Source organism: Catharus ustulatus, unplaced genomic scaffold, assembly GCF_009819885.2.
Source record: "Catharus ustulatus isolate bCatUst1 unplaced genomic scaffold, bCatUst1.pri.v2 scaffold_114_arrow_ctg1, whole genome shotgun sequence".
NCBI lineage: Eukaryota > Metazoa > Chordata > Aves > Passeriformes > Turdidae > Catharus > Catharus ustulatus.
In genome coordinates this window covers 17,275-33,139 of record NW_024879460.1, presented here as the reverse complement: position 1 = coordinate 33,139, position 15,865 = coordinate 17,275, and the positions used below count along the sequence as shown (strand labels likewise).

General features: G+C 51.7%; 1 protein-coding gene and 1 pseudogene across 2 annotated transcripts; both read left to right on the top strand.

The window, feature by feature from the left end:
- Positions 1-533: 533 nt before the first annotated feature.
- On the top strand, positions 534-1,028 carry LOC117011336 (deoxyuridine 5'-triphosphate nucleotidohydrolase-like). The gene has a single exon (XM_033086691.1). It carries the CDS (start codon positions 534-536, stop codon positions 1,026-1,028), a length of 495 nt encoding a protein of 164 aa, XP_032942582.1.
- On the top strand, positions 1,025-15,345 carry LOC117011335 (annotated as a pseudogene). Its single transcript, XR_004420930.1, has 6 exons — positions 1,025-1,106; positions 11,635-11,823; positions 13,526-13,796; positions 14,245-14,637; positions 15,129-15,238; positions 15,337-15,345. The product of XR_004420930.1 is annotated as a class II histocompatibility antigen, B-L beta chain-like (transcript).
- The last annotated feature ends 520 nt before the right edge of the window (positions 15,346-15,865 follow it).

The window sequence follows — 15,865 nt, the reverse complement described above, 5'->3', positions numbered from 1 at the left end:
TGGGTCAGCATCGTTTCTCTAGCCCTGATCTTCTAGCTACCTGGGATCCTTTGATACTTGAACAATGCCAAAAAGTAGGGTTTGCAGTGATTCTAAAGACAATAGAGGCTGCAGCCCTGAAGCCAAAATATGTGAAAATTACTCAGGGTCCTAGAGAACCATTTTTACAGTTTGTTGAAAAAATGGCAGCAGCCCTGGAAAAGCAAGTTGAGGATGATACTTTGAGGCAGCTGTTATGTAAACAGCTGGCCAGAGACAATGCTAATATTGATTGTACAAAAATTATACAAGCTCTGCCAGATGACTCCTCATTGACTGACATGGTGCAGGCATGTGCTAATGTAGGAACCATAGATCATGAGATCTCCACGTTAGCAGCTGCCATGTGGCACCATTAGAAGATGTTGTGGGGTGGCCATCAGAAACAGGGGAAGAATAAGGGCAAGAACAAGCAGAAGGCCACAGCAACAAAGGGCTCATATGCCTACCTTTCTGTGTGCTAAGTGCAAAAAGCCAGGTCACTATGCCAATCAATGCAAATCAAGGAAGCCTGTGGCTGGCCAGGGAAACGGACAGCCGAGCGCTCTGGGGTGCAGCGCGCAGATACAAGCAGTGCCTCAGACCCCGGTGCTGACACAGGGTTCTTCAGCCAGCACTCAGCACGCACCAGGGGCTCCGCCGGCGTGGATGTACACACTGCAGCCACAGTCGTCCTAGACTCTGCCGCTGTGCATAAGGCTCCTCTGGATGCCTTTGGACCTTTGGGCCAGGGGCTGAGTGCACTGCTCGTGGGACAATCTAGTGCCACTCTCCAGGGAACCTTTGTGCACCCGGGAGTCATTGATGCAGATTTCACAGGTCAAATCCGTGCTATGGTTTCCATCCCTTCTCCTCCTGTCACTATTCCCGCAGGAACGCGCATCGCTCAGCTCGTGCCTTTCCGTTCCTGTGTTCTAGGGCTGATCAGCGAGATCGAAAGGACGGTGGTTTTGGATCTACAGGACTGCCACAGGTCTATTGGACCATGAACATCTCCGATCAACACCCTCAGATGGTGTGCACCCTGGCACTGCCAGGAGCCAACCCGCCTCAGATTCAGCTCAGAGGTTTGATCGATACCGGGGTGGATGTGACAGTGATTTCTCTCCCTGCCTGCCCTCCCACATGGCTGATGGCCCCACTTGGCCAGGCCATTGCAGGAGTGGGGGTACAGCACAGACCTTTGTTAGTCAAGGGCCTGTGCTGGTCAGGAATCCTGAAGGGCAAACAGCTACTGTCCGGCCCTACATCACTGCAGCCCCGATCAACCTCTGGGGTCGGGATGTTCTGGCTGCCTGGGGGGTGCACATTGGGTCAAATTTGTAATTGTGGTCACTGAAGTGAAGGGCGGGAGTTATCCTTAATCGTCCCTTTGTCACTCAGTGCAGGAACAATTGCAGCAGGGACACATTGAGCCTTCTAATAGTCCCTGGAATACCCCTGGTTTTGTTATCCAAAGAAATTGGGGAAATGGAGGTTGTGACAGGACCTCCGAAAAGTGAATGCCGTCATGGAGAGCATGGGGGTGTTGCAGCCTGGTATGCCCTCGCCCACCATGCTCCCCACTGGATGGGACATTTTGGTCATTGATTTGAAGGACTGTTTTTTCACGATCCCCTTGTGTCCAGAGGACAGGCCAAAGTTCGCCTACACGGTGCCTGCAGTGAACAATTCTGAGCCAGGACAGAGGGGATTTCTTCTCCCAGGACCCCTCTGAACCCCCAGGCCTGGAAGCAGATTGCCTCTGGAATGCAGGAGAGGAGGAGGAAAGGCTCACCTTCTGATTTTTCCTAGCAGACAGTCTATGTGCTACCAGCATATGAAGCCTCTATGCTTCTGAGCCTCTGGCATTTCTGTGCCATTTGCTCAAAATGTTGCTGCAAGTGCCCACAATTCTCTGTGGCTTGCTGAACCAGTTCAAAGGGATGCTGTTCATCCGTGGGGGTCAGAGTTGAGAGCATGTTCCCAGGAGTGTCAGTGCAGATGATGGAATTGGCCATGCTGTCCACTGTCGTCTAACAGCACCTGAAAGCCCACATCCAGCTCTTAGTCAGGTGTTCTGTTGCTATTCCAAAGTACCACTGAGATGCCTCTTCTGATCTCACAAGAACCAGTTTCCATTCATGGAGAAGCAGTTTCAAAATCCCAGCCAGCTCAGCACAGTTTCCTCACCTCAGGGGCTCTGGAGGAACGTCCCCAGTGAGAAAGGCCTCGAGCTCCCTGGAAGAGCACAGGGAAGAGCACACTCAGCCTGCATGGCTGGCCCTGAGGCAGTCGCCTCTAAGTGCTTCCCAGCCTGTGCCAGAGCACAGCAATTCCAGCTGAGCTCTTCCCCCCTCCTTGGGAATATTTCCAGCCCAGTAATTTGACAGCAGCACAAAGGAACATGCTGGAAGGTGTGTCATCACTTCTAAGAACACCAGCAGGGGAGTTGCCCAGAGCCCAGGCCAGCCTGGCCTAGAACACTCCAGGGATCCAGGGGCAGCCACAGCTTCTCTGGGCAACCTGTGCCAGGGCCTCAGCACCCTCACAGGGCAGAATTCCCTCCCAATATCCCATCCATCCCTGCCTTGTCTCAGTGGGAAGCCATTGTCCCTTGTCCTGTCCCTGCAGGCCCCTGGCTGAAGTCCCTCTCCAGCTCTCTTGCAGCCCCTTCATGCATTGGGAAGGGGCTCTAAGGTCACCCTGGCACCTTCTCCAGGCTGGACAACCCCAACTCTTGCATCCTTTTCCCTTGGCACAGGTGCTCCAGCCCTTGGAGCATCTTCCTATTATCCCTGTGGCCTCCTCTGGGCCCCTGGGGATCATCTTGGAGATGTCTGGGACAAACCCATTCTTGCCTCTGGGAAGCGCTGAGGCTGCGCTGTCAATTGGGCTGAAGGGAAGGCAATGAAAAGCTGCTCCCTTGTTTGTGCCCACGGCCTCCAGTGGGACAAGGACGGAGCAGGAGCTGTGGCTGTGCTCTGGCATGGCCAGGAGCCCCCCATTCCCTCCCAGGCCTGTCCCCACAGCGAGCACCAAAGCTGCTGCCAGCTCTGCAACAGCCAGCTGTGAATCCCTTGCTATTCCCAAAGGGAACCATTCCCTGAGGCACAGCCCAGGCCCAGCCAGGCCCCTGCTGGGCCTGGCACAAGGAGAGCAGTGGCTTTGTCACTCACCCGCCGGGTCTGCATCTGCCCCTTTGGCACGAACAGAGACCAAATCCCAGTGTCCAAAGGCCCTTGGATTGTGCAGGGTCTGAGCCCCAATCTCCACAGGCCCTTGGCCTTTGCAGGGTCTCAGCCCCAATCTCCACAGGCCCTTGGCCTTTGCAGGGTCTCAGCCCCAATCTCCACAGGCCCTTGGCCTTTGCAGGGTCTCAGCCCCAATCTCCACAGGCCCTTGGCCTTTGCAGGGTCTCAGCCCCAATCTCCACAGGCCCTTGGCCTTTGCAGGGTCAGTAGCACACAACCAAGGTGCCGTTGGCCTTTGCAAGGTCCAAGCCCCAGTGATCACGAGCTGTTCACAGCTCCAGGGTCCAAACCCCAATAAGCCAGGAGCTGTTGATGGTTGCCAGGATCCAACCCCCAACATTCCATCATTCCACGGCCTGTTGATGGTTGCCATGGTCCAAAGCCCAGCGTTCCAGGGGCTGTTGGAATGGCCCTCCCTGGCTCTCCCCCCAGCCCAGCTCCCTGCTGGCCCTGGCACCTGCCCTGCCTCCCCCGTGTCCCCACAGCCGTGCCAGGCAGCTGGGCAGGGACCCTGCTCATAACATGAGTTCCAACTTGCTGGTGCAGACAGCACCAGTTTCAAGGCTCAGCATTCCCCAGACCCACATGCTCTTTAGGGATGTGCTCAGTTCCTGGGTCACAGGAATTCTTCTCTCTTCCCTGACACAGGGGAGATGTAAGAAAAAGCCCTAAAAAGGTTCTTTGTGCTTACAAATACTCATAGAAAATAAAGCTTTGCCTTTAGAACAGTCACATGAGGAGGAAAAATGGTGTTTCATGGGCTTTTGAAATTCCTACAGAGAAATGCCAAGAGCTGCAGTGTTTAAGCCTCATAAAATAGATTCAGAATCCTGAGACAGCCATGAGGGCATTTTTTTCTCTGCTCTCTGGTTGGCAATATATCACTAGGTGTTCTAGGCAGAAGAAAAGTTTTGGAGCTTACATCAAAGATTCCTCACTAGGAACAGACCCTCAAGAACCAAATGGGTCAGCTTGGAAAGATTTGGCAGGTATTTTTTTCCCTCATCTTCAATAGCATTCTTCTGTGTCCTAGGGAGGATTTGGGTGCCCAGTTGACAGGAACTGGCTTCTGAGCAGGGCACAAATCCTCCGTGGAAGAGAAGAGCTGCACCTGCCTTCTCCAGGGCCTGTCTGCAGAGACTGATGGCCCAAGGATGGCACTGCTGAGAGGAATGTTGGATTTGTCTTTACAAACAAGCTCTGGGTCTGCTGGTAGATAAGAGCAGCACTGAGAGACAGAAGAAACAATGGGATTGATTGCACTGATTGATGAATGGGAAAGGACATTTGCCTTTACAAACAAACTGTAGGTTTGCTGATAAATGAAAGTGGGTATTAGAAGATGAAAGAAACAATGGGGGGAAAACTATGAATTGTATAAGAATTCAAAATTAAAAGGGAGGGTTATACATTAGAGGGGAATCTCAGGTATCAGGCGTTCCGGGAAGTCTGTGCCTCTCAAGTACCTCAGCCAAAGGGGAAAGAGAGAGGGAAATGCGGCTGGGAAAACAGGATAAAAAGGAGGCTGCATCCTCCAAAAATCTGAGAGACCCCAGGGGAATGCCCCATGGCCTCTCCCTTTATTCAAATAAAGCAAAAGGAACTCCTCTGTCTCCTTTTTGGACATAAATCTCTGATGTTTGTGGATTAATTTTCCTGACACTATCAATACCATCTCACCCAGCCATCCCCACACAATCCCGATGCCACTGCTCCAAATTTGGATCCCACTTCTCCCAATCTCCTTCCAAGCCCTTCTCACCCTGGTGGCTCTGGAATCCTGTAAGGTTCGTGTAGGGATTGAGTTGTTTCCAGGAGGGAACAAGGCACTCTGAAGTTTGATTGAGCCATTTTGGGTTAAAACTGAGGTGTTTTCAGTGGGATTTGAGAGGTTTTGAGGTGACAGATCGATCCCTCTTGGCTTTGGTGCACAAAGAGATGGAGAAGAGACAGAAACGAAGGCCAAAACAAAAGGATAAGCAGCCAGGTGTGTTCCCAACATGGATCCCAGGGAATGTGGGTCACCAGGGCTCTGCCCAACGTGGGTCCTGCAGTGGGGATGGAGTTGGAGCAGCGCACGAAGCTCTTCCCAGCACTCGGGGCACTCGCAGGGCTTCCCTTACCGGTGCCTCCGTTGGTGCTGGGGTCAAGGCTGAGCTCTGGGAGAAGCTCTTCCCACACTGGGAACACTCATAGGGCCTTATTCCTGCTTTGGGGCAAATTTGGGAGAAAACCTCTGAATGGGGTCCCTCTAGGAAACAGATTCAAGCAGTCCCTCCCCCAACTGGTTCAGGGAAAAATTTCCTCAGAGAGAAGTGGAAAAAAACCTGTTTATTTAACAGGGAAATCCTTACCCAGCACAAAATGAACAATCCTAAACTGCAAAACCTCTCTCCGCTCCGAGGAGATGACAAATTCAGAAGAGTCCCTTCCGTGGGTCGCAGCCCGGCTCACCCAGGCTGTTCTCAGTCCCTCCGGCGCTGGGAAATGCCGCGGCCCAGGCCAGGCCCCAGTGGGCTCTGGCTGTGAGCTCCCGCTGCTCCTTTGGCTTTTCAGTCCAGAGTGGAACAGTTCAGAGCAAGAACAGAGGAAAAAAACCACAGTCCAGGGAGCTTCTGTGCCTCAGCTAGCCAGGAACTAACCAAGAGCAAAGGAGAGCTCTCTCCTGCTGCCCAGTGCAGACAGCACCGTCTGTGTGCAGGATGTGGGGGTATACTGGGAGTGTGTGGGACCACAGGGGTGGTGACTTGGACCTAACTGGGAGAGACTGGGAATGAGCTGGGGGCATGACTTGAACCATGCTGGGGCAACTGGGGACAAGTGTGAGTGACTGGGGCCCTGCTGGCAGAGACTGGCATCATACTGGACTCAGACTGGGATAGTACTGGGAGTGACTGGGACTGTGCTAGGGGCAACTGGGAACACACTGGACAAAAGTGGTGTTGGAAAACGCATCCATTTAAAAACCTTTCTGTAACTTTAATCAAGGGGTTTTGTTTGCCTTTGCCCTAAAAGACTTTTAAGTTTCTTTCCAGGGCATTGCTGCACCAGCTGGGGTCGGATGAGCTCAACACATCACCAGACTGGGAGCAGCCCCAAAGACCAAGGGCCAGCAGTGGCCATGAACAGAACATCAGTGGCCACCCAGGAACAGCTACCCCAGACTCTGCCCCTGGCACAGCTGCAGACATCTCCTGGGAAAAGACTGATAAGGAAATGAGGGAAGGAAGATCTAATTAACATCAGAAGGGAAGAAATCTGGATCCAAAAGGAGACCAAGTACTAGGAACTGAATATTTGCAACTGGAGACCAATGAACACTGAAACAATTCATTTCTGACTGTATAAAAGATCTGAAAAATTTCCTGAAAACGAAGTGTCATGTAATGATTCTCTCTGCACACCTGGGTTATGTGTGGATGAGATGATTTCTGTGGTACATCCTGGCCACAACACGCTGCCCAGATAATAAAGTAAGGCCTTGAGTCTCTAAATTTAAAATTATTGTGGGAGGGTTTTTATTTTTCTCGCAGTTTCGGTGACGGTGGGACAAACTGGGACCATGCTGGGGAAATTCCACCATAACAGGGAATGCCTGGGAGTGCCTGGGCTCATCCTGGCAGTGCCAAGGAAACTGGAACCACCCGGGGGGAGCACCTGGGCTCAGTCTGGAGCAGCCAGTGCCGGCCCCGGGAGCCCCGAACCCCTTTCCCGGCCGTGCCGCCCCTCCAGCCCCAGCACCCCCCGCCGGGGTCCCGGCCATGCCAGGGGTCCCCCCCTCTGGGGCTCCCCGCTTTGCCCTTCTGGGGCTCTCCTGTCTCTGGGCTCCCGCTCAGGGAAGCCGCGCCTCTCCCGGGGCTCCCCCAAACCGGTGTCCCCCCGCCGATCCCCCCGTGGCCCCGGCAGAGCTCGCAGGGCCCGGCCCGGGCAGCCCAACCCCCACCGCGGGGGGACCCGCATCCCCCCGCCCCCCTGGGGCTCTGCCCGCACCCACCGGGACCCCAAAAACACCTCCCGGGGACCCCCCGATGTCCCCCGAGGGCCATCTGCGGCTCCGGAGCCCTGCAAGAGCCAAACATCCCCCAAAAACCCCAAACCCAGGGACCCCCCCGGGATATTTGGGGCGAGCTCCCCCTCCCCGGGCACCTGCGGGATGGGGGGCGATGGTCCCGGGGGGGCTGCGAGTTCAGGGAGCTCCGGGATGGAACACTGGATTCGCTCCTGCTCTGTTCCGGCTCTTCCTCCCTCCTCCTCCTCCTCTCCCGTTCCCAACCCGAACTGTGAGGGGAAAAGGGCGGGGTCAAGGTAAAGGCGAGAACTGGCTGTCTCAGGATTCCAAATCTATTTTATGAGACTTAAACACTGCAGCTCTTGGCATTTTTCTGTAGGAATTTCAAAAGCCCAACAAACACCATTTTTCGTCCTCATGTGACTGTTCTAAATGCAAAGCTTTATTTTCTATGAATATTTCTAAGCACCAAGAACCTTTTTTGGCTTTTTCTTACATCTCCCCTGTGTCAGGGAAGAGAGAAGAATTCCTGTGACCCAGGAACTGAGCACATCCCTAAAGAGCATGCAGGTCTGGGGAATGCTGAGCCTTGAAACTGGTGCTGTCTGCACCAGCAAGTTGGAACTCATGTTATGAGCAGGGTCCCTGCCCAGCTGCCTGGCACGGCTGTGGGGACACGGGGGAGGCAGGGCAGGTGCCAGGGCTGTGACAGGCGGCGAGCTCTTTTATGGTCAGAGATCACTCACCTGCACAATAAAGGGTGGTCTGAGAGTTCTTATTTTGCAGTCAGGGCGCAGCAGGGCACGAAAGAAGACTCGAGAGCTGATGTTCTGAGGTTTCCAAGGTTGTTTATTCTTTCTTATCTAAGGAATTTTCTGTCTACCTTACAGCGGTCCACTCTGCAACTCATCCAAGGCTGTTCTCCTGCCCTCCGGGGCAGGACTTATCTTTTATACCCTAATTTACGTCTACTTTATTTACAATTAATCACCAATACTTTATACCCACTTTACACCGAGCAGTTTTCCCTTCACCAATCTCGAGTTGGCATCCCGACCCAGAAGATGGATGCCATGAAGAAGAAGAAGAATTTTTTACTACGCCACAAATCCTCCATCTTGTGTCCAAAACCCCCTAATATAAACAATCTTTAAAACCTTACTTTTCTACCTTTTAACACACCAATTTACACTCTACTTATTTCTGTGACTCTGTAATTCTGTATATAAAGATGGTAATTTCTCCCAGGGACTTAGATCGAACTCACAGGGATTTCTGGCACCTTGCCAAGGCTTCTGAGCCCCCTGTACAGGCTCCAGGGAAGCCAGGGGAATATCCTGGGTTCCCACATCTCCCCCCTCTGTTTGCACTAAAAGAACCTCTTTAGTTGCCCTGTCTATAGCCCGCCATATGCATTGAATGATGCATGGCAAAACAAACAACAGAATTACGAGTCCTACCAATACATATAATCCTATCCTTAAAAGTTCCCTCCACAACGGTGAAAAGCTAAAAAAATCAAACACACCATCCAACAATGGTCCAGTAAGTTCTCCAAGTTTGGTTACACTTTCCTGTAACTGTTTTATATCTTCGTGAATTGATTTGGAATGATCGGATAGATTCATGCAGCACATTCTCTCAAATTCTTCACATCCATGTCCATGAGTTAACAATAAATAATCGATTGCCGCCCTGTTTTGAAGAGTGGCTCTCCTTACACTGTCGACATCTGTTAACAAGTCACTCAGTGCAAGTGAAACTGCTTTAGAATGCTTGCTGAGCCAACAACCTATATGATCCAATTGTGCCAAGGCCGCCCCTGAAGCTATCTGGGGTGAGAAAATCACCGCTGCGATTCTCCGTGCCTTGTTCCATGTGTAGACATTATCATCACAATCCTGACCATATTGCTGAATTGCTCTCTTATTTCTATTTTTTAACTTTTTCAAAATTCTCAAGTCTGGTGTTAAAAGCGAAAGCCTCCCAATGCTGCATGGACCTCCCTTAATGTTTGCAGGGATACCCAGCCAAATTCTGTCCCCACATATGAAAAATGTTTCTCTTGGCAATTGTGCTGGAACTCGGAAGGATGGTTTGTTTGATATCCGTAGTATAATTACACCAAAAAGAAGCATTCTTATATACATCGCGAATCGGAGTGACATCTAATGTCTTATTATTTACTATTCCCGAAATATTAAACTCTATACAAAAGTCCATCATTGTTGACCCCAGAATTTCCAATTCTTGAGGTTCGAAAGGAGCTACTGGAAGAAATTGAACCCACACATTCCATCCGTCCACAGGTGCTGACACAGCCTGCAACACCTTTGAAGGAATGCCTTTTGGAATTGGCCATTCTTTTACCGGCAATCCCACCAAGCACGTTGTAAATGGCTTCTTTGGCTTGGAATGCGTTAAACATATGGTGTCTAAACCCGCCGCACGAGCTAAATTCTCCCAAACATTCTCCCTTGGTTGCATTATTGGCAAATCCACCCCATTGCTTAATGCAATAGACAACATCATTGGACATAAAACCATTGGAATGAACATTTTCAATTCCCAGTCCTTAAGTTCGTTATGTGTTGTCCGAAGAGGAGTTCATGATCTCTGCTTCTGGTTCTGTCCGTGAGCTCTCCTGTCCAATTCCAGGGACCGTATCTGCTTGTGTTTGAGCCCGATACGGTTTCACGTTTCTTGCTGGCACTCACTTCGGCCCTCTCCCTGTGGAGACACAAGTAAAACCCTTCCCCCAAGTAATTAATTTGAAAGGCCCTCTCTACCTCGCATGGAAGTCTTGCTTGCTGGGCTGGGTTGTCCTCCGGTGGATCACCTGCTAACTGCGCCAAAGTGAGAGCTGCATTTGGCCCACCTTGATATTTTGTTCTCAGCTCCTGCAGAGCCCTTCTCCATCTGCTGTCCCAGATGAGTGCCTGTGTGTCTGTAAGAATTAATGACACAAGAGACCTGAGATCATATGGAGTTAAATCATATATGTTGAAGGTGCCTTTTAAAAGTTGTTTAAAATATGAAGATCCCAGTCCATTGTCTCTTATTGCTCTGATCAAATCCTTGATCACTTCATGAGTTAATCTCTCCCATCTTGGGTTCTGCCCTTGGGCATCATAAGCCACTGGCATTGCAATGTCCCCTGTACCAATCACTGGACATGCTCTATCTCTTGCCAGATTTCTTCTTATGTCTGCCCAATCTATCACTGCCTGCGGTGCAGAAGGTTGTGCTTCCATTGGCACTGACCTGTAGAAAGGAGCTATTTGCTGTGTCTGGGTCCATGCTGCTTCACTCACCGGCATTGCTGGTACCTGCACTCTCTGTGCTGTTTTTGGTCTTGGCTGTGGAATAACGATCTGCGACTCTTGAGTTGTTCGGAAAATTTGTGGAAATTTTGTTTTCATTTTTGGATAAGATTTCAAGTTTGCTTTTATGTGCTGCAAAAAAGCTTTGATAATTTCTTTTGGAGTCATAATTGATTGTTTTTGGCTTGATGTACTAGCACTTGCTGTCTACGCCGGAATTCCTTCCGACGCTGTGATACACAATGTATCACCCTGTTGTTCTTTTGGACTTTTTTGCAACTTTTTTTTGGAAGAGGATTTTTTGTAAGAAGTTGGAAAAAAGTTTTGCATTGTTAAGGTTTTACTACTAGTTGTTTGCTCCGTTAGGGTTGATTGTGCTTTTTGTTTCACTTTTTTGCTGTTTATTTTTTTTGATGAGTTTGGGAATTTCTTCAAAGTTTTACACAGTTTGTGCAAGTTGTGTGAAACACTTTTAATTATTGTCTTTATGAGAAACTGTCTACTTGGTTGCTATGGAAGCGGAGACTCACTGCCGAGACTGGCTGTGTCTGTGCCGAGGGAAACGCCTCCTGCCTGGGCACGCCCCGTCTCCGCTTGCAGAGCCCCGGGGGTGTGGCCGCTTCTGTCCCGACCACGCCTCCCCACTGCCCGCACCGACGTAGCTTTGCTCTTGGACACGCTTCTTCTTGTATTTTGATCTTCTTTACTGTTGTTTGTTTCAGTTCCTTTTGAGCTAGACTTGCTTACTTCGCTTTTATTTGAGTTGTTACTTTGTTTTTTGCTCCGCCCCCTTTTCGCTTTTGGACTCTCCGCCCCTATCGCTGACACTTTTGTGTTTTGCGTTTTCCGCGCACGCTCACTGCGCTTCGTTGCCATCGTGCACGTGCTTGACGCTGTCTCTGTTACTATGGTTATTGCACTTGCTTTTTTTGTGTCTGCTACGGTTCGGACTGTTGCTTCTTTTGCTGCTGCTGCTGCGCCCGCGCTAACCGCGCATGCCGCGTCCGACGTTCCCGCGATCGGCATGGAGCTCGCCGCCCCGCCCACTCCCGGGCTGGAGGTCAGCGCAGCCCTCCCCGCGCCTGGGATCGAGGCTGGCCCGCGTACCCCGGCCGCCCCGCCCGTTCCGCGCGTCCCGGCCGCCGCCGCGATTGGCTGAGTCCCGCCTATCCCCGCGACTGCGCGCACCGGATCCGCGCTTTTCCCCGCTGTGTCCGCGGTAGTTTTTGACTTTATGGTTTCCGCTTTTGCTCTACTTGTTTCTCTTAGAGGTGTTTGTACTGCCCCCCCGCGCTCTGGGGACAAGGTGTTTGAGAGGTTGTAAAAACAGAAATTTAAATTTTCTAATTCACTCGGAAAAGTTTTTAGCTTAAGCTTTTTTTTTTTGGGATGGGGTGTTTTAGGTATTTTTGGGGATCTTGGGGTTTCTAGGGATACACTTTGACTTTTTTTTGGGTTTTTTATCTATATTTGAAGCTCTTTGCTGATAGCAAGATTCTTTTGCTGGCTGATGGCCAGACGGCAAAAGATCTCCCTCCCCCAGCTGCTGGCTAGAGTGGGATCTTTTTTCTGCTTTTGAGGGACTCAGAATTGTTTTTTGGCAACTCTGTAAATTTGCACTTTTGTGCGAAATAACTTTTAGCATCACCCGTGCTAGAGACAAGAGCTCTAATGTTTCTTTATCTTTTTGAGTTGCTAAGTGGTACAAAGATTTATTGATTTGTTCTTAAAAATTTGGCTTGAATAATAAATTTGCCTCGGCACTTGGAAACTTGAGCTTCACTTATAAAAGCAGATTTTTAAGTTTCTTATTTGGGATGGGCATGGGATGAGTTGACATTTCTCTTTTTAAGGTGGCTAGGAGATTAATTTGTTTTTGGCTGAATCCACCCCCCATGTTTTGAATTTTGACTTGTCTTACTAAAAGTAAGTTCTCTGAGTCGAACCGGATGGGGTTTTTTTTGGTCTTTGGTTAGCAGATTATAGGAGAGGAGTTCTGGGTTTCCTCCCTTCCGATTTTGGCTTGGAGCTGTCTTCTTCTTAGCGAAGGTTAAAATCTTTTTTTTTGTAGCTTTCTTTGGCGTGTTTGCTTTTGGGATATCTTTTGTTGACGGTGCTCACTTTTGTGAAGCTACTTTTAGCTTACTGTGCTCTCGCCCTCTTTGTGCTGGCTTTCTTTACACTTGCTTGTTGCTCACTTTGTGAGCCCACTTCGTGTGCCCACCCAGGGATGCCAAACTGTGACAGGCGGTGACCTCTTTTATGGTCAGAGATCACTCACCTGCACAGTAAAGGGTGGTCTAAGAGTTTTTATTTTGCAGGCAGGGCGAAGCAGGGCACGAAAGAAGACTCGAGAGCTGTTGTTCTGAGGTTTCCAAGGTTGTTTATTCTTCCTTATTTAAGGAATTTTCTGTCTACCTTACAGCGGTCCACTCTGCAACTCATCCAAGGCTGTTCTCCTGCCCTCCGGGGCAGGACTTATCTTTTATACCCTAATTTACGTCTACTTTATTTACAATTAATCACCAATACTTTATACCCACTTTACACTGAGCAGTTTTCTTTTTACCAATCCCGAGTTGGCATCCCGACCCAGAAGATGGATGCCATGAAGAAGAAGAAGAATTTCTTACTACGCTACAAATCTTCTATCTTGTGTTCAAAAACCTCTTAATGTAAACAATCTTTAAAACTTTATTTTTCTACCTTTTAACACATCAATTTACACTCTACTTATTTCTGTGACTCTGTAATTCTGTATATAAAGATGGTAATTTCTCCCAGGGACTTAGGTCGAACTCACAGAGATTTCTGGCACCTTGCCAAGGCTTCTGAGCCCCCTGTACAGGCTCCAGGGAAGCCAGGGGAATATCTTGGGTTCCCACAGGGGGGCACCCCTGAGCTGTGTCCTGCACACACAGCGGTGTTCCAGATGATGAAGAAGGGCGAGTGTTACTTCATTAACGGCACGGAGAAGGTGAGGTTCGTGGAGAGGCACATCTACAACCGGGAGGAATACGTGAGGTTCGACAGCGACAGTGGGGCGGTACGTGGGGTTCACGCACTATGGGGAGTGCAATGCCAAGCGCTGGAACAGTAACCCGCAATTGATGGAGTACAAACGGGGTCAAGTGGACACGTACTGCCGGCACAACTACGAGTTAGACGCCCCGTTCAGCGTGGAGCGCAGAGGTGAGCGTGGGGCAGAGCGTGTCCCCTCGGGCACTGCCCTGCCAATGACCCTGGAGCCCCTCAAAACGTCCCTGGGAATCACCCCAGAATCCCCAGACCCCTCTGTGCCCATCCCCGGGGCCTCCTGACCCTCCCAGCGACCCCGTGCCTCTCCCAGTCCATCCCAGTACATCCCTGTGCCCCTCCGCGCGTACGTGTCACGCGTGGCTGGAGCTGATGCCTTTCGGCTAATCATAAAGCGACTTTTAAGTGACTCTCCTGTTGCCAGGCAGACTAGGAGATCCGAGTGCCCCGCTCTGGACTCGGCATCCCAGTGCCCCCACTTCATTCCCAGTTCATCCCAGTGCCGCCCCAGTACCTATCACTCCTTCTCAGCCCATTCCCATTCCATTCCCAGTCCCTCCCAAGCCCTACCAGTTCGAAACTACACCTCCCCTGTCTCTCCCAGTTGCACCGAGCTGTCCCCGCTCTCTCCCAGTGACCCCCAGTGTGTCCATCTCGCTGGTGCCCTCCAGCTCCCAGCCCGGCCCCGGCCGCCTGCTCTGCTCCGTGATGGATTTCTACCCTGCCGAGATCCAGCTGAGGTGGTTCCAGGGCCAGCAGGAGCTCTCGGAGCACGTGGTGGCCACCGACGTGGTGGCCAAGGGCGACTGGACCCACCAGCTGCTGGTGCTGATGGAAACGCCGGCCCAGCGCGGGGTCACCTCCAGCTGCCAGGTGGAGCACGTCAGCCTGGAGCAGCCCCTGAGACAGCACTGGGGTACGGGGGAGGCACTGGGGGGGCTGCCAGAGGCACTGGGATGTGCTGGGAGGAACTGGGAGGGAGCTGGAGAGAGCCTGGGTGAAACTGGGAGAGGGGCTCGGGCGTGTGGAAGGGCTGGAAAGGGGTTTGAAGGATGCTGGGGAGGATGGGGTGGGGTTGTGGGGGTGCTGGTGGTCACTGAGAAGGAGTTTGGGGGTGCTGGATGTAACTGGGAGGGATGTGAGTCAGCCTGGAGGGGCTGGAAGGAGATTGGGGATGGGAAAGCGGGGTTGGGATGAGGTTGGTTGTGCTGGGAAGAGACTGGGAGGGGTCTCGGTGAGTCCCGGTGGGACTGTGAAGGGACTGGGAGAGGGTTTGGGGGTCCTGGGGTGGTGTCTGGGGACACTGGGAGGAGTCTGTGGGATCCTGAGAGGGACAGGAGGGGCTTTGGTGGGTCCTGGGGAGGCTGGGAAGGGACTGGGAGGTTTCAGGGGGTCCCGGGTGGTCTGGAGGTGATCGGGAGGGTGCTGGGAGGGGCTCAGGGTGTCCGTGCGAGGTTTTGGGGGGTGCTGAGCCCTGCGCACCCCCAGAGATGCCGCCGGGACGCCTGCCCTGCAGCAAGGTGCTGATGGGGATCAGGGGCTCTGTGTTGGGCTTCGTCTTCCTGATGCTGGGGCTCGGCTTCTATGTGCGCAAGAAGGTGAGGGGGGGTGCCGGGGGTCGTGTCCCCCCTGTCCCGGAGCGTGTGTGCTCCCCTGGGGCCCCAGCCCAGTGTCACCCCCTTTTCTGTGCCCGCAGAGCTCCTGAGCCGGCAGCGGCCGCAGCCCCTCCCCGTGGCCTCGGGCCCGGCCAGGACCCCCTGGGCCGTCCCCGCGCTGATTTTGGGGGACTCGTGTGTCCCCCCCAGCCCCGCTGTCACTCTGCCCCCTCCTGGCTCTTCCCAATGTTCCCAATAAAGCTTCTCAGTTGGATCCGCTCGCGTTTATTGGGGGGCAACTGGGGAGGGATTTGGGGAGGGGGGATGCGACAGCGTTGGGAAAACGAGGACGGGTCCAAGGTGGGCGGTGGGACCAGGGGGTGGTGGAGAAGGGATGGAGAGATACCAAAATTATAGGAAAGTTAAGATTTTAGCTTAGAACGGGTTTATTGGAATTAATTAGAACCAGTACTTAGACAGGCTTTGCTGGAGATAATGAAGAGTTAGTTATTACTTATGGTTAGGCCGGATTTAAATAACAAATTGCGTGACATTTTTATATTTGCTTAGCTGTGTTTATCACGATAAACTGAGAAATTGAGAAATAAATCTAAAGGAATGTGAGGTATA